At 37.9% G+C, this 18871-nt stretch overlaps 1 protein-coding gene across 5 annotated transcripts in view; it reads left to right on the top strand.

Moving 5' to 3' along the window:
• FSIP1 (fibrous sheath interacting protein 1) overlaps positions 1-18871 on the top strand; it is a 194109-nt gene that overhangs the window by 39091 nt on the left and 136147 nt on the right. For all 5 annotated transcript variants that reach the window (XM_057488662.1, XM_057488661.1, XM_057488663.1 and 2 more), the window contains exons 9-10: positions 1373-1531; positions 10878-11018. In XM_057488662.1, coding sequence (XP_057344645.1) covers positions 1373-1531; positions 10878-11018 — 300 coding nt within the window. The remainder of the gene's footprint in view (positions 1-1372; positions 1532-10877; positions 11019-18871) is intronic.

Raw genomic sequence — 18871 nt, 5'->3', positions numbered from 1 at the left:
TAGATACATGGGTAAGTCTAAAATACTTATTTCCAATCCAGGTGCCTATCTTGAACTTTATACATATTTAATTACCTAACGTAATCTGTGAATAACCTTGGGACATCTGTGAATATCAAAAGGTCTCAAGCAGAATTCATCATCATTTTCCTCCTCAAGCCTGCTATGTCTCTTATATTCCCTAGCTTGGTCAATGTGACCACCATCCCACTAGCTGACAAAAACAGGAATTAAGTTTTTATCCTTAATCCTTAACTCCTCCCTTCATACATCCCTTTTATTAAATTATCTCCAGATTCTTTAAATTCTACTTCCAAAGTATCTCTGGAATCTGTCCTATGTTCTGCATTCCCAGGAAATCTTCTTTAGTTCAGGTGTTAATCACCTCCCAAGTGCCCTGCATCTTTGGGTCTTTCTCTCCCTGAAGAGTCAAAGTCCAGGGTTCACTTTTGATTGGTTGAATCTAGGTCATTGCTTGTCTTCCTGATGCCAGTGGGTAGGGAGAAGGAGTGACTGGTGGGGACTTGTCCCCTACCAAGACGTATGCAGTTTGTTTTCACTTTTGTTCTAGATTATGGTTTTTGCTTCTTAACTGGATTATCTACCTCTGTCTTTCCCTTACCAGCTCCAGTTTTAAAGTGCATATCCCATCATATTGTTTCTTTAAGATGTGATTAAGATCTATCATTTATTCCAGGAAGCCTTTTCCAATCACTGTCTCCTTGTCCCTTTCTGTCCACAGTGGTTAGTTGACCCTGTCTGGTTTCCATGGTGCCCTAGGCCTACTAGCATTCTTTACACCTTTTTAAAAAGAACTCCCTGAGCACAGCAGTGTGTGAGATTCATACTGAATCACCGGTGCCCAGTGTAATGCCTACACACAGTAGGCACTCAGTCTGAGATTTTGAAATGATGGTTAGGAATGGGTTTTAACCTGTTATGAAACTAATGTTAGTTGAATAAGGAGTTAAATGACCAATTAAGCTCATGAAACCTAAACAGAGCATTTACAGACCCTATGTTACTTTTTAGGGACAAATTTTGAAAATACCATGTCATTACGGGTAAACATGATTTTTTCCTATTCAACATATCACAAGTCACTTTTTCAAACTGGAGAAATGAGAATGTTGTGAGAATCAGACTGTGAGACTAAGAGATTATTCCATACGGGGAAAAAAACCCCACAAAATTTAAGAAGATATTTTACAGAGAGTTTGACAGATAATGAAACCATAAAGTAATTTTTTTCTTTTACTATCCCAATGTTAATTTTATGTTTTTTGTTTATTTGTTTTTGGGAAGTCCTAAGCACTGGTGTAGCATATATATGCAACATAAGAATGACGTGGTGGTCCTTGTTCCCTCTTAGGGGGACCAGCCCGGCTGGCTGGTCCCAGGAGAAGGATACAGGCTTGCAGTCACCCAGCATCAGCAGCTTGCTGAAATCGACACAAAACTCCAGGAACTCTCTGCAGCCTCCCCAGCAATTTCCAGCTTTTCACCAAGAGCTGAAAATCAGAACAATCAGGTATATTTGATTTAAGAGCGCATACACTGCTCAGGTTTATGAGTGCTAAAGCTAGTTTACATAATTTGACCTCTGCTTGTTAATTAAAGAGGTTTCTTCCCAATTGCTGTTTCCATGACTACAACTGCAGATAATGGTGATTTCCATACAAGTGTGTATTTTCTTTAGGTGACTTCCACTTTCTATTTATTTTTCTTTCATTTGGTGATTTGCTGGGGTGGGGATATATTCACTAAGGAATTATATATTTTAGATGATGATATTTTGGTGATTTAAGCTGATTCTTAATCAGGAGAGAGGGAAGGAAATTGACATAGTACTCAATTACTCCTTTTAGAGCCTTATCTTTGTTTATTCTTTTTTTTAAAAAATTTATTCTTATTTCTGTTTATTCCTCTGGTTCTAGGAATTAGTGATGGCAACCACTTGTCCCTTACTCTGCTGCCTTCTCCCGGCTCCTTTAAGCTAACGTCAGGCGGTGAGGCGCACTGTGTTGATGACCTCTCCCTGTGAGGGATTTGAAATGAATATGTTTCCTCCCTAGATAGTTTCCTCAGGTATTCTTTTACAAAGCTCAGAGAAGGTGCAGAAAAAGAGAATAGCAGCAGCTTTGGAAAGTAGAATCCTTCCTCCTTCCCTCATCCCCCCACTTATTTTAGTACTTCATGGGATCTGGTTTGGAGCTGGGCCATGGTTTCCACTTGAAGAGAAAATGGCTGGTCTTTTACTATTCTATGAACCCCCTACCACTTTTGTAAACATTTCACCAAATCATTTTCTGTACAATCTTAGATGCTTGTGATTTTTTTCATCCTTAAAAAGATTAAAATACTGGGAGTCTCTAGGTAATAATTCTGCTTTATAGTGAGTCTTTTCTCCAAACTGTCAGTTGAAGGTTAGGGATTTGGCTTTGAGCCGGTTGTAATGACTTCATGAGAAAGCAACAGTGTTAATGTGTTCCAAAGAAAGTTTGGTCACCGGCAAAACCTTATGGAGCCATCTCAGCTTCCTTAGATTATGTTTCTATGGGCCGGGAACAGCTGCTTCTGAGCTGTTTACACAGCAATAGTGGTAGGAGTGGAAACCACTGATTTCTGGGTTGGGATTAGAATTCTTGGAGAACAGAGAATTGGAAACTCTGTCCCCACCTAATGTACCCCAGGACTTTGATACTAGTTACACTCGTGGTTTATTTACGTTATTGGGTGCCATTTACCAAAAGGAAGAAGCCCAGATGGGGACATAATGGTCTGGGGATATTCTTTGTTCTTCCCGTGTTATGGTGGTGGTGGTGTTAGATCTCAAAAGTAGCTGAGATTTGAAAGCTGAACAGTGGTTCTGAAGACGGAAAAATGTCTTTCATGGCTTCAAATGTTATTCTCAAAAGAGAAGCAGAATTTAGAGATTTGTTTATCCATTAGGTCTTCAAATAAAGCATGACTATGGTCATATTCTGTCATCTGAATCATGTTTTCAGAGTTCACACTTATAGTTCAGATAAAATATTAAAAAAGTAATACAAACAAAAACCAGTACGTTGCTTAGTTGTTACACTGTATGCTTTTATGTGAAACAGCACATATTTAGAGAGGAAAGAAACTACATTTGGAGACTTCCAATGGATGCAGAAACAGAAATGTAATATCAGTTGTTAAAAAATAAATAATTAAGGTTTCTTGCATGCAAAAAAGAGTATCATTTGCGCTTTTGTTCAATTTCCTCCTGGCATTTCTAACTAAAACCAGCATTGCACACTGAATTTTCAAGCCAGAAATGCTAACATGGAGAAGTATTTTATGGATATTATTTTTGGATAGGAATGCTTTTGAATAAATATGTTAAAAAGTATCTGGATAAACCCGGTGTATCTATTCAGTTGATGAATGGGCTGCACTCTATTTGCTGAACCACAAATATTCATAGTACTTATTCATGTTATTTTTATTTTTAATGCTTCTGCAAACCATTAACTCATCGGTAATTTTTCTCCATGCTCCTTATGAAAGTATGTCTTTTAAGTGGAATATAAATTTCTGCTTTTCAACAATCAATTAAACAAATATTAATCAGGAACTCACTGTCTGCAAGGAATAGTAGGGGCACTTAAAGACAAGTCAAGCAAATAGGGAACCGGGGAGTCAGAAGGCTGAGCTTCAAGTTCCGGCTCTTCCACTCACTAGTTCTGAGGACCAGGGCATTAATTAGAAGCACCTAAGCGCCAGTTGCCTCATGTATAAAGAAGAAGCAATAGTATTATTCTTTAGGGTTCCTTTAAAGAGTAAATGAGTTAATGTATGTAAAGTACTCAGCACAGTGTCTGACAAAGAACTCAACCAATGATGTTATAATAAAAAGTGACTTAGGGAACTTATTCCTTATGGGAGACACAGCAAATATATAAATAACTGTGATACAAGACAACATATATAAACACAATTGAAGGCCACTAGCAAAGTGGTGGTTTAGAGGAGAAATAAAAAGCACACACAGAAGGAATATCAAGAAAGTACATTTCCACAAGTGAGGGGCAGGAGGAGAACTAGTGAATGAGGTGGAAGGGGTCACAGGCCCATGAGAAGCTTACCACTGTATAGCATGAAGTTGAAAACTGGTGGCCTGCAGGGCAAATTTGGCTCACAGATGGGTTTCTTTTAGCCTATGTAGAGTTTAGCTAGCATTTAAAATCGGGTGAACTCATATAAAAATCCAGATTTCCTTATTTTTTTTGGGAAACTAGAAAATCTGGCAACATTAGGCCTGAATCTCTTTTTGGCAAACTATAGGATTAAGCTGAGTAACAACTGCTGCTTTATATGGAGTACAAGTTCTCCAATTTGCTTGAGTATCCACCACTCCATATTGTACTGCACGGCCTGAGGCCTACTTCGTCCATGTATGTTGCTTGCCCAGCCCATCAAAACATCTTTGAATGCCTGCTGATATCATAGGAGATGCTGTGGTCATTGATGGTGAGTATCCAGATTAGTATTTGGCTTCATCTCTGACCTTTCAGCAGCTTGTAGGATATTGGAGAGGATGTAAACATAGACGAGTTGTGGAGTGACCATACAATGAAACAAGAAGTACCACAAAGAAACAAAAATACCCGATCTTATGAAAAGTACAGAAAGTATATGCTGGGAGCTGCAGGGCACAGAGAAAGGAAAGGTTATTTGGTGCAGGCATGATAATTAAAAAATCCCTTTGGAGAGTTTTTAAATTTTGTTCAAGAAAATAGTTTTCCAAACAGCTTGAAACATGCAGTCTTTCTGACTTACCTGACTCTGGCAACCATGGGTGTTAGGTTGGTAGGCAAGTAAGTCTAGCATGACTGATGTACCTATGTCAGAATAATTTGAGGGACCCTGGGTATGTGACTCAGAGTTTAAGTGTTGGTTATTGTGAGATAGGAAATCTTATTTTCCTTATGAGCTTGCTGCTGATAATGTTCTCTTATAGATGCCCTGGCCTGGCTCTAACTTTGTGGCAATGTTTTAAAAGCAGCATTTGGCTTTTAGTTACCTTATTTACTTAGCGTACAACAAAGCATGCTGACATTCAGAAGAAAGAATGGTGTATTACTGCTGTTGCTGTTATGTGAATAATATCATGTGGTTGCAGTTTTTACATCTGTTTTTTATTTTCATTTCATCTTAGCAAAAGAGAACTAATTGAAGCAATTTTTTTCTTAAGGTCTGTGGTTGAACTGTGCATACCTTTCTCTGTCCCTCCCCTGACCCTCTAACAGATCAGTTAGTTCTTTCCACATATTATAAATCCCACCATAAAACTGAGTGATGTTCTATAATTTAGTTACTGTAATTTGTATGTGTATATGTATTAGATTCCAGCTTTCTCCAGAAATATCTAAGATATAGGAGTTATGTAAGCATTCAGTTTCTTAAATTCTTAGCAACTGGATTTAATAATAAACTCTATTCAGTTTGGCTCTTGTAAAGATGTGTAATTTATTCATCTCTCATGCAATCAGTCTTACTAAATCTAGAATTCCAGTTCATGGTTAGATTTTTTTTTTCTGTTTGGAAGAATGATTTCAGAAATGGCTCTCATTGATAAGAGGCATTTCTTTGTTTTCAAACCAACTAGTTTGATGAAATAGAAAGGTCCTCTTTAATTTGATTTATTTTCTTATTCCTAAAATTGATCAGTTGTACACAATTTGGTAAGACCAACAAAAAATAGCAAACATTTGACTGAGGAAAGTTGTAGTTGTACTCATCTGTTTTCTTGCCAAGAGTATACTATTATTGACTGGAACAAGTAACTGTTTTTGGTCTCTTCCTGTTTCAGCATTAGCTAAAATTGAGGAAATATAAAATGTTGCTTGACATGTAATCCTGAAAGATGTTTTATTGTTGAGTCCAGGGATTTCCAGAATTCTAATAATGGCCGTACAGTCCACTTGATGTCAAATTGCTTAATACACTGGTTGAAGGAAGGAATCTAGGAATTTTTTAATGTATGCTAATCACAAGCACAGAAATCTTATTGACCATCTGCTCATTTCCCCAAACTAGAAGTATGTCACAGGAGTAGGGACTTCTGGACTGAGAAATAAAAAAGAAGTTACTTCAAAAGTCCTTGCCTCTAATGCTAACCTGTGAAATATATCCAATTAAATCTGGGAAATTCTTGTTGCCACCTATTTTTCACAGATTACTTTGAAGTTTATATTTCTTTGTTTTTCTATGTTAAGCCTCCTGTGTAGTCCAAGTTTCTTTCATTTCATGGCAGTATTCCAAGATGATAAATACAATCAGGCTGGAAGATTTTCCCCCTGCTTTTAGTACTGCCAGGTAAATGATCCATCTGATGACAGGAAATAGCAGTAGCCTGTAGAAAAGTGTAGATTAGTTTGAAAATACAGGGCAAGCTAGATTTATTTAGGCACGTTTGTATTTTTCTGTGGCCCTTAACGCATGCCTTCTTTGCATGTCAGGTAATTTATGATGATGTGAATAATTTCCTCTGTATTTGGCTTTTGGAAATGAGTTTAATTAGCTTCAAAGATCCTTCTTGGCTCAGTCAACACCACAGATGACTTAGATTCTAAGGGCGAACTTAGAATCCCTTGACAATCAGTTAGTCAAATCAACAAATATTTATTGACCTCAGAGACAGTTCTCTTCTCATCCTTAGATAATCTGCATATCACACAGAGCTTTAATTGAACTGAACTTAACTTTTACTGAATAGAAGCATTCCTATGTGACTCAGAAATATAGAAATGATATGGGTGGTCAGAGAGTCTGTTCAAACAATTCTACCATAGGAAATCAAGATATTTCCTGATGATCATGAAAACACATGGTACTGGTTGGCACTTTGATGTGACAGTAGAACTTCTCATGGCACCCAGGGCTTCTTGAATATGCCACTGTGCAATTTTTGCCAGAATCAATGACTACCTGTTCTTGCTCTAAGTCTCTGCTTTCATTACATGCTATTCTTCATTTATTTGAATTATATGGTTGTGCTATCAGAGACCATGCTGAGGAAAAATGTCACATATCCTTGAGACTAACTGTAGAGAACTGCAGACTTATAAGCTGTTAGAATTGGAAGAAACTTTCTCAGAAGAAATTAAGACCCAGAAAGAGAAAGTGACTTGCTCAAAGCCCATAGATGGTTATACCAGCAGAACTGGGGCTAAAATTTAACCTTCAGGACATACCTTTTGGATACAGAATCACATTGTCAGAGCAGAGCAAAAATAGCCTTGGTAGAATAACCTTTTTATTTTCTTAAAAATAAAAAATGCCTTTTTCTGCTTATGAAATAAATACATGTTTATTATAGAAAACTTGGGAAATACACATCTAAGAAAAATAACATAAAGTAATCCATATTTCTACCATCAAGTTAAATTTCCTTCTAGTCTTTTTCTCTACAGTTTCAAACACACACATACATACATAGTACACCAGTTAGAGTTCTGAACAAGAAACACCCAGCTTGGATTTTGAAGATAAATGAAGGAACTATTTATAGATTTAAAGGAGCCAGTGACAGGTGTTTGGACACCCAGGGACTAGCAACAGTGAGTATGGGGATGAAAAAGTATATTGGGGCTTAGGGAGAGCCAGCACCTTGGTAGAAGAATTGGCCATCCAACGTTGTAATCATAGTAGGCAAAGGCTCAACTGAGCCCTCCCCTGCAGTATGAGAATTTGAGTTGTTGTTAGTGTCTTGTTCCCCTGGCAATGCGATGAAAGTTGAATGTCAACTTTAGGAAGCAATTTTGCTTATGCTAAAATGACCCCTGGATTGGGAGAATTATAAAGACCTGATGGGGAAGCCATGCTTTAGGGATCCCTAAGGACAGTGATTCTTGTGGCTGGGCACGTCTCTTGCAGGGAACTTAGGTGCTGCGCCTATAATGTCATTTCAAGAGGTGATGCTCCTCTAGGATAGAAGGCTTTTAAGCCAGTGGCTTCCTTGCCCCTTGTACCTGTATGGTTATGACATGACAGCAGCAAAAACTCCCATTGAAGAGACACACCCCCAAGTGTGCCCTGCTGTGTTTCTCGTCCTATATCCTATATCCAGAGATTGGCCTCTGTTTTATCTTTGAGTGTGAGTATTCAGTTGAATATAAGAAAACCCTCCTGGTAAGCACCTCAGGGCTACATCACTGCCAAAACTATGTCAAAGCCAGGTGAGGAAGGGGAAAATACCCCAAGCCCTTGCCCTCTTTCCTCCTGCCCTCCAGTCTCTTAACACTCTTCTCCCACATTGACTGAACCTAACCACAAGAGAAAGTCAAGGAGATGGGTTGACTCTGCCAGCTTACGTCAGGTGCTCACCACAGTTTATCATTCTCACGTTGGTGGGCATTTGACTATGCATAAAGCTGCTATCAACATTTGTGTGCAAGCCTTGAATCATTTTCATTTCTCTTGAATAGAGTCACAGGAATGGAATGCTGGATCATACCAAAGACACACATTTTATTTTTTAAGAAATTTCCAGCCTTCCAAAGTGGTTGTACCAATATATACATACACTAATAACATATGAGAGCTCCTCTTGTTCCACACTTCTTCAACATTCGGTGTTAAACTCTTTCATCCGGGCTATTCAAGTGGCTGTATAGTGATATCTCATTGTGATTTTAATTTGCATGTTCCTGATGTCTTAATGATGTTGAGGACCTTTTCATGTACTTATTTGTCATTCATATATCTTCTTTTATGATGTATCTGTTAAGTCATTTTAGAACCATATTGTCTTTTATTATTGTTAATTTTATTGTTGAATTGTGTGAGTTTCTTATACATATGGATACAATTCCTTTGTCGGATTTGTGTGTTATGATGTTTTTCTTTCAGTCTGTGGCTTATCTCTTTTTTTAATGTGACTTTGGATAAGCAAAATTAAAAAATATTGAAGTCTGATTTACAAATTTTTTTCTTTCTATATTTTTCTTTGTCTAACCAAGGATACAAAAAGTCATAGTTATAGCTTATTCAAATGATGTCCTTTTTTCTTTCTAAAAAATTATTTCCATTTAAAAATGAAATCCAATTTGGATGTTTTTCAGATCACTGTCTAATCTAATCCCCCATGTGATGGTATTTGGAGGTGAGGGCTTTTGGAGATAATTAGGTCATGAGGGTAGAACCCTCATGCATGAGATTAGTGTCTTTATAAAAGAGTCCCAAAGAGCTCCTTTGCCCTGTCTGCCATGTATGGACATGGCAAGGAGATGGCTATCTAGGAAACAGGAAGCAGGTCTTCATCAGACACCAAATCTGCCAGAGTCTTGATCTTGGACTTCCAAGCCTCTAAATATGTCTATGGTATTTATAAGCCACCCAGTCTGTGGTACTGTAAAAGCAGCTCGAGCAGACTAAGACAGCATGTATCCTCCTTCATAGTAGGTATATCTTCATGAAAGTTCATAAAATCCTGGAGGAAAAACTTCTGGTAGCTCTTGATCTCTAGAAGGATCCATAGGGTGAATTATTATCAAGAATATTTTAAAGAAGGAAACCTAAATGTTTGGGAGTGGTTTGAAATTGGTGGTATCAAGGTCTCTTTGCAGCTCTAAGCATCCAGGATTTTATTTGGGTCTGAGACTCAAGCAATGGGAGATCAGACTGAGAGATAGTCAGAGCCCAGGCCACAAGTGGGTGAGGACTTGCTCTGTGGCTTCTCTGCAAAGGGTGGAAGGAACAGGAAGAGTGGTGGTACCGAGATCAGTTAAGAGGACCAAGTAGTAGCTTAAGTCAGTAGCTCTCAAGTTTTCAAGTGGTTGTGCTTTATGTTGTCATCCCCAGTTCTCATGTATTAAATGAGAATCTGTAGCTTGGAGGCTGCACCTTTGAATATTTTCACAGGCTCTGTGGGTGAGTCTGAAGCACATTGGAGTTTGAAAACTACTGGTTACAGTGAACGATAAGGGGTCAATGAGAAAGAGAGAAGGGCCTTGATTAAAGGGGCATTAGTAAGTAAACTGGTGACTATTTTTGGTAACCAACTATTTATTATGTAAGGAATGAGAATGTGGGAGTATTCTGAGCAATTTAGAAAATGTCATTTGTGCCAGTCACTTACATGGCAACACAGAGTAGGAGATCTGTGGGAGAGAAGGTAGGAAGTTTAGTTATAAATATGGACCAACTTACTATCAAGAAAGAACCATTTATATTTCTTTGAAATATTATTAACCTTGGGAGAAAGTGGTTCTGTCAATTCAAATGTTGCTGATAATAATGAAATAACTTGTGTAATGCTTCTTTTTAAAGGAGACATTCATCTCACATTGTTAGGCACTAAGATTTGTTGCATGCCTACTATGTACTATAATGATTTTTAGGCTAGATATTATTATTATCATTTTGCAGATGATGCAGTTGAAGCTCAGGGAGGTTAGTTGATTTTTCTAAGGCCATCTTAGGTAGGAACGCGGTAGAGCTAGGATTCAAAACTCCTGACTTAGCCAAGTCCGGTTTTCTTTTTACTATTACGCAGCTGTCTCTCTTAACATGGAGATGCAGGGCTTTTTTCTTGTTATTTATATAGATGAACTTGAAGCCCGGAGAAACTGATTTCCCCAAGATTACAAGCTGATAAATACAGAGCAGGAACCAGAGCCCAGGTCCCTGTTTCCTGGCCATGATTGAGTTTACGCCCCTGCTTGTTTTATGTACAGTTCGACCTTTTCCCTCCTCAAAAATGAAGAGTTTAGAGAATTATAAAAATCATTTTGAAGAAAAGAAATACCGTTTGGGAAGCAAAGTCAACTTTCAAGGCTCAAGTGCTTTGGAGCAGTGTATGATGGTACGTTATCAGCCTGTGTATGAATTTTTTTTTAAATTAGGAACCTGACCTTAACGGTGATGAGAAAAACATGGAAATAACTCCAGGAGAAAAGGTACTTCGGAACACCAAAGAGCAACGGGATCAGCAAAATCGGTTGAGAGAGATAGATGAAAAGCTGAGAAAGATGAAGGAAAATGTGGTAAGTCTTTTTTAATTTAAAGTTTAGTTGTGACCAATGATATTAAAAAAGGTTCTAGTTTCCTCTGAATGTTTTATGACTGTTTTTATGTGTTAAATCAGTCAAGAAAACTGACATGGGAATTTGTCAGTAAGGATTTGAGTAGAAGCTAAAAATGTGATTCATAGAACTTAAAGTTGTAGTATACTTAATTATATAATAAAACCTGTGAAATACTATCTGAAGTCAGAAATAATGATCCATTATGCCTAATAATCTGTGTATGACAATGACTAAATGTTCTTCTTTTTGTGGAAAAATTTGATGGTTGATTTCAGAAAATCATCTTTATATATTGAACTTACAGCTTAAATATTCCAGCTTTTTATTCATAATTCGTTATTTATTATTACTCATTAATTTTAATGCATTCTAAATTTTTCTTGAGCCTATTTCATGTTTTAATTGTTTGCCATTGAAAGACATATAATTGCTGATGAGAGAAAGCTCTTAAAGCAACTAAATTGTGAGCTGTTTATATTCTGAATGTATTCGAAATCCTCTATAATGTGATGGTTTTCCAGTTTTGAGGTTGCCAACTAGATACTTGGTTTTTACCTACAATTAATCATGACAAGGCTAAACTTGTGATTTATCTACATCCTCTCTGTTGGGACTGATGGTGTCATAATTGCCTCAAGTACCTACTTTCTGTCTCCTACTAAATCCTTTCATCTTTGCTTATCTTTGAGCCTTGTTAAGTTTTAACTAATGTATCTAATTGTCACCATATCTTACCACGATTCCTTTCGACTCTTTGAAAATCTCTTTTTTGTGCCTACTTGTATCACCCTTCTCTCAGCATTGTCACCTCCTGTTTAGCCACTTATTAGCTGGTCACTCTCTTCTCTCGTTATGCCATTTTATACACTGCTCCATGGCAGTAGGCTTCAGGTAAGTGATTTTGATTAAACTCTGCTCCTCAGAGCTCCTCAAGAGCGGGCACCCATCCCGGCTGAGATTCTCCACCCACCACGATCACATCCAGCTGTACTGCTCTTACCATTTGCCAGCATGGACAGCACACTGACCCAGAGCCTGAAGGATGGCTGGGTCTGTTCAGTGAGAGTCAGGCAACAGATCGAAAGGGAATCAGTGCATTGTGCTTCTCTTTATATGTCATTTTGTTACTTTTCATGGGTAAGTTAATGGGAATTACATTTCAGAGACCCTTACTTTTAATTTCTGAGGGATGTTTTCTGTTTGAGTCTGTTGATATGGAGAAAAAGTAGAAGTAGGAATAGTTAGGAAGTGTAAAGGGCTCTTGGCCTATAGCTGTGTCAGTGATGATGGGGCATTGTAAACTTGATGTGGTAAATGAAATACATTAGAACAGATGGACCTAACAGACATCCACAGAACACTCCAGCCAAAAGCAGCAGGATACACATTCTTCTCAAGTGCATGTAGAGCATTTTCTTTCTTTCTTTCTTTCTTTCTTTCTTTCTTTCTTTCTTTCTTTCTTTCTTTCTTTCTTCCTTCCTTCCTTCCTTCCTTCCTTCCTTCCTTCCTTCCTTCCTTCCTTCCTTCCTTCCTTCCTTCCTTCCTTCCTTCCTTCCTTCCTTCCTTCCTTCCTTCCTTCCTTCCTTCCTTCCTTCCTTCCTTCCTTCCTTCCTTCCTTCCTTCCTTCCTTCCTTCCTTCCCTCCCTCCCTCCCTCCCTCCCTCCCTCCCTCCCTCCCTCCCTCCCTCCCTCCCTCCCTCCCTCCCTTCCTTCCTTTCTTTTTTGGCTTTAAACAGCAAATGTTTATTTTTCTTTCACACTACAAGTATATTGAGGAGTGTTGGGGGCTCCATTCAGCCTTATCTTCACTCTGTAACCTAGGTGATGGGGCAATCATTATGTTATATTTTTCTGGTCATGGTAACAGAAAAAATTCTGAAAAGGTTTCACACCAGCCATAAGGTTCTTGCCTTGAAGTGACATACACCATTTTCATTCACTACTCACTGGATAGATAAGGCACATTGCCCAGCTCAGAATATGGAGTTGGGCCCAAAATACCATCATAAGTAGCTTTACAAGAGAGAGGCACAGGCACAAAAAGAGCCTCCATAAATTCAGAAGGACTGAAATTGTACCAAGCATATTCTCATACCACAAAGGTCTGAAACTAGAAATAAATTATGCAAAGAAAACAAAAAAGCCCATAAACACATGGAGGCTTAACAACATGATCCTAAATAATCAATGGATCAGTGACCAAATAAAAGCAGAGGTCCAGCAATAAGTGGAGACAAATGAAATCAATAACTCAACACTGCAAAATATGTGGGATGTAGCAAAGGCCATACTTCCCTCAGAGGGAAGTATATTGCAATACAGGCTTATCTCAGGAAAGAAGAACAATCCCATATGAACAGACTAAACTCACAATTAACAAAACTAGAAAAAGAACAACAAATGAGGCCCAAAGTCAGTAGGAGGGACATAATAAAGATCAGAGCAGAAATAAATAAAATCAAGAAGAATAAAACAATAGAAAGCATCAATGAAAGCAGGAGCTGGTTCTTTGAGAAAATCAACAAAATAGATAAACCCCTAGCCAGACTTACCAAAAAAAGAGAGTCTGCACACATGAACAGAATCAGAAATGAGAAAGGAAAAATCACTATGGACACCACAGAAATACAAAGAATTATTAGAGAATACTATGAAAAATCATATGCTAACAAATTGGATAAACGAGAAGAAATGGACAACTTTCTAGAAAATACAACCTTCCAAGGCTGACCCAGGAAGAAGCAGAATATCCGAACAGACCAATTACTGGCAATAAAATCAAATCATTAATCAAAAAACTACCTAAGAACAAAACTCCTGGACCAGATGGCTTCATTGCTGCATTTTACCAAACATTTAGTGAAGACCTAATACCTGTCCTTCTTAAAGTTTTCCAAAACGAAGAACAGGAGAGAATACTTCCAAACTCATTCTATGAGGCCAGCATCACTCTAATACCAAAACCAGGCAAAGATACCACAAGAAAAGAAAATTATAGACTAATATCCCTGATGAACATAGATGTAAAAATCCTCAACAAAATATTAACAAACTGAATTCAAAAATACATAAAAAAGATCATCCATCAGGATCTAGTGGGATTTATTCCAGGGATGTAAGGATGATACAGTATTTGAAAATCCATCAACATCATACAAAAAGAAGGACAAAAACCATGTGATCATCTCCACATTAACAAAATGGAGGACAAAAATCCCATGATCATCTCCATAGATGCTGAAAAAGCATTCAACAAAATTCGCTATCCATTCATGATAAAAACTCTCAACAAAGTGAGTATAGAGGGCAAGTATCTCAACATAATAAAGGCCACATATGGCAAACCCACAGCCAACATCATACTTAACAGTGAAAAACTGAAAGCTTTTCCTCTAAGATTGAGAACAAGACAAGGATGCCTGCTCTCACCACTTTTTTTTTATATCATTAATGTACAATTACTTGAACAACATTATGGTTACTAGACTACCCCTATTATCAAGTTGCCCCCCCACACCCCATTATAGTCACTGTCCATCAGCATAGTAAGATGCTATAGAATCATTACTTGTCTTCTCTGTATATACTGCCTTCCCCACATCCCCACCCCACTACATTATGTGTGCTAATCGTAATTCCCCGTTTCCCCCCTTATCCCTCCCTTCCCACCCATCCTCCCCAGTCCCTTTCCCTTTGGTAACTGTTAGTCGATTCTTGGATTCTGTGAGTCTGCTGCTGTTTTGTTCCTTCAGTTTTTTTCTTTGTTGTTATACTCCACAGATGAGTGAAATCATTTGATACTTGTCCTTCTCCGCCTGGCTTATTTCACTGAGCATAATACCCTCAGCTCCATCCATGTTGTTGCAAATGGTAGGATTTGTTTTCTTCTTATGGCTGAATAATATTCCAAAGTGAATATGTACCAAAACTTCTTTATCCATTCATCTACTGATGGACACTTAGGTTGCTTCCATTTGTTGGCTATTGTAAATAGTGCTGTGATAAACATAGGGGTGCACCTGTCTTTTTCAAACTGGGCTGCTGCATCCTTAGGGTAAATTCATAAGAGTGGAATTCTTGGATCAAATGGTATTTCTATTTTGAGTTTTTTGAGGAACCTCCATACTGCTTTCCACAATGGTTGAACTAGTTTACATTCCCACCAGCAGTGTAGGAGGGTTCTCCTTTCTCCACATCCTTGCCAACATTTGTTGCTGTTTGTCTTTTGGATGTTGGCCATCCTAACTGGTGCGAGGTGATATCTCATTGTGGTTTTAATTTGCATTTCCCTGATGATTAGCAATGTGGAGCATCTTTTCACATGTCTGTCAGCCATCTGAATTTCTTCTTTGGAGAAGTGTCTGTTCAGATCCTGTGCCCATTTTTTTAAATTGGATTATTTGCTTTTTGTTTGTTGAGGTTTGTGAGCTCTTTATATATTTTGGATGTCAACCCTTTATCAGATCTGTCATTTATGAATATATTCTTCCATACCTTAGGATTTCTTTTTGTTCTACTGATGGTATCTTTTGCTGTACAGAAGCTTTTTAGTTTGATGTAGTCCCAGTTGTTCATTTTTGCTTATGTTTCCCTTGCCCAGGGAGATATGTTCATGAAGAAGTTGCTCATGTTTATGTCCAAGAGATTTTTGCCTATATTTTTTTCTAGGAGTTTTATGGTTTCATGACTTACATTCAGGTCTTTGATCCATTTTGAATTTGCTTTTGATATGGGGTTAGACAATGATCCAGTTTCATTCTCTTACATGTAGCTGTCCAGTTTTGCCAACACCAGCTGTTGAAGAGGCTGTCATTTCCCCATTGTATATCCATGGGTCCTTTATCATATATTAGTTGACCATATATACTTGAGTTTATATCTGGACTCTCTAGTCTGTTCCACTGGTGTATGGATCTGTTCTTGTGCCAGTACCAAATTGTCTTGATTACTGTGGCTTTGTAGTAGAGCTTGAAGTCAGGAAGTGTAATACTCCCTGCTTTATTCTTCCTTCTCAGGATTGCTTTGGCTATTCGTGGTCTTTTGTGGTTCCATATGAATTTTAGAACTTTTTTCTCTAGTTCATTGAAGAATGCTGTAGGTATTTTGATAGGGATTGCACTGAATTTGTAGATTGCTTTAGGCAGGGTGGCCATTTTGGCAATATTAATTCTTCCTAGCCAAGAGCATGGGATGAATTTCCATTTATTAGTGTCCTCTTTCATTTATTTTAAGAGAGTCCTGTAGTTTTCAGGGTATAGGTCTTTCACTTCTTACTTAGGTTTATTCCTAGGTATTTTATTCTTTTTGATGCAATTGTGAATGGAATTGTTTTCCTGATTTCTTTCTCTGCTTGTTCATCGTCAGTGTACAGGAAAGCCACAGATTTCTGTGTATTAATTTTGTATCCCAAAACTTTGCTGAATTGAGATATTAGATCTAGTAGTTTTGGAGGGAATTCTTCAGGGTTTTTTATGTACAATATCATGTCATCTGCAAACAGGGACAGTTTGCCTTCTTCCTTGCCAATCTGGATGCCTTTTATTTCTTTGTGTTGTCTGATTGCCATGGCTAGGGCCTCCAGAACTATGTTGAATGAAAGTGGCCACTCTTCCTGCTTTTATAGAAATCAGGAAAACAATTCCATTTACAATTTCATTAAAAAGAGTAAAATACCAAGGAATAAACCTAACCAAGTAGGTGAAAGACCTATACCCTGAAAACTATAAGACACTCATGGGAGAAATTAAAGAACACAACAATAAACAGAAATGCATTCCATGCTCATGGATAGGTAGAATTAATATTGTCAAAATGGCCATCTTGCCTAAAGCAATCTATTGATTCAATGCAATCCCTATGAAATAGCAATAGCATTCTTCAACAAACCAGAGAAAACAGGTCTAAAACTCATATGGAACCACAAAAGACCCCGAATAGCCAAAGTAATCTTGAGAAGGAAGAATAAATCTGGGAGAACTGCGCTACCAGACTTCAAGCTCTACTACAAAGCCACAATAATCAAGACAATTCAATACTGGTACGAGAACAAACCCACAGATCAGTGGAACAGAATGGAGAGCCCAGATATAAACCCAAACATATATAGGCAATTAATATACAATAAAGGAGCCATGGATATACAGTGGGGAAATGATAGCCTCTTCAACAACTGGTCTTCACAAAACTGGACAGTTGCATGTAAGACAATGAAATTGGTCTATTATTGTCTATCTCCATACACAAAAGTTAACTTGAAATGGATCAAAGACCTGAATGTAAATCATGAAACCATAAAATTCTTAGAAGACAACATAGGCAAAAATCTCTTAAATATAAACACGAGCAACTTCTTCATGAACATATCTCCACAGGCAAGGGAAACAAAAGCAAAAATAAACAAGTGGGACTATATCAAACTAAAAACCTTTTGTACAGCAAAGGACACCATCAGTAGAACAAAAAGGCATCCTATGTATGGGAGAACATATGCATAAATGACATATTCGACAAGGGGTTAACATCCAAAATATATAAGGAACTCACACATGCTGCAACACCCAAAAATCAAATAACCCAAATAAAAAATGGGCAGAGGATATGAACAGACTCTTCTCCAAAGAAGAAATTAAGATGGCCAATAGGCACATCACTAATTATTAGGGAAATGCAAATTAAAACCGCAATGAGATGTCACCTTACATCAGATAGGATGGCCAACATCGAAAAGACTAGGAACAACAAATGCTGGCAAGGATGCGGGAAAGGGGAACCCTCCTACACTGCTAGTGGTAATGTAAATTAGTTTAACCATTGTGGAAAGCAATATGGAGATGCCTCAAAAAACTAAAAATAGAAATACCATTTGACCTGGCATTTCCACTCCTAGAAATTTACCCAAGTAAAACAAGATCCCAAATTTTAAAAGACATATGCACTCCTATGTTTATTGCAGCACTATTTGCAATAGCCAAGATATGGAAGCAATCTAAGTGTCCATCAGTAGATGAATAGATAAAGAAGAGGTGATACGTATACACAATAGACTATTATTCAGCTATAAGAAAGAAACAAATCCTACCATTTGCAACATGGATGGAGCTAGAGGGTATTATGCTCTGTGAAATAAGCCAGGCAGAAAAAGACATGTATCAAATGGTTTCCCTCATTTGTGGAGTATAACAATGAAGGAAAACTGAAGGAACAGAACAGCTGCTGACTCAGCTGACTCACGGACTCTGGGAAGGGGCTGGTGGTTACCAAGGGGGAGGAGTCGTGGAGGGTAGGTGCGGAGGGAGGGGGAGGTGGATTGAGGGATTTTTCTTTTTTTGGTACAATGGTGTCAAGGGAGTCACAGGGAGGACAGTGCAGTGTAGAGAAGACAAATGATGACTCTGTGGCATCTTACTACACTGATGGACAGTGACTGCAATGGTGTGTGGGGAGGATTTGATAGGTCAATGTAGTAACCACAGTGTTTTTCATGTGAAACCTTCATAAGCGTGTATGTCAATGATACCTTAGTAAAAAATAAAAAAAAAGAGGGATGAGCCATGGTTTCTAGAAGCAGCATGTATGAAACAAATGTTTAGTGTTCTCTCAGTGTGAGTGAGCAATGTAATATAGCTGCTATGTGGTACATTAAGGGGTATGCTACACATTAAGGGAAAGGTGAGCAACATGGATCTTATTTATGTTTGTATAGTAGACAGGGATAAGGAAGATATTTAAAACCTGGTCAAATGAAAGATGGCTAGTGGGACTGAGTGTATTTATATAGTCTGGTGAAGAAAAGACTGTGTGTGTGTGTGTGTG

Source organism: Manis pentadactyla, chromosome 11, assembly GCF_030020395.1.
Source record: "Manis pentadactyla isolate mManPen7 chromosome 11, mManPen7.hap1, whole genome shotgun sequence".
In the NCBI taxonomy this organism is placed as follows: Eukaryota; Metazoa; Chordata; class Mammalia; order Pholidota; family Manidae; genus Manis; species Manis pentadactyla.
Note: the sequence above shows the minus strand (reverse complement) of the source record. Positions and strands in the feature narration are given on the sequence as shown.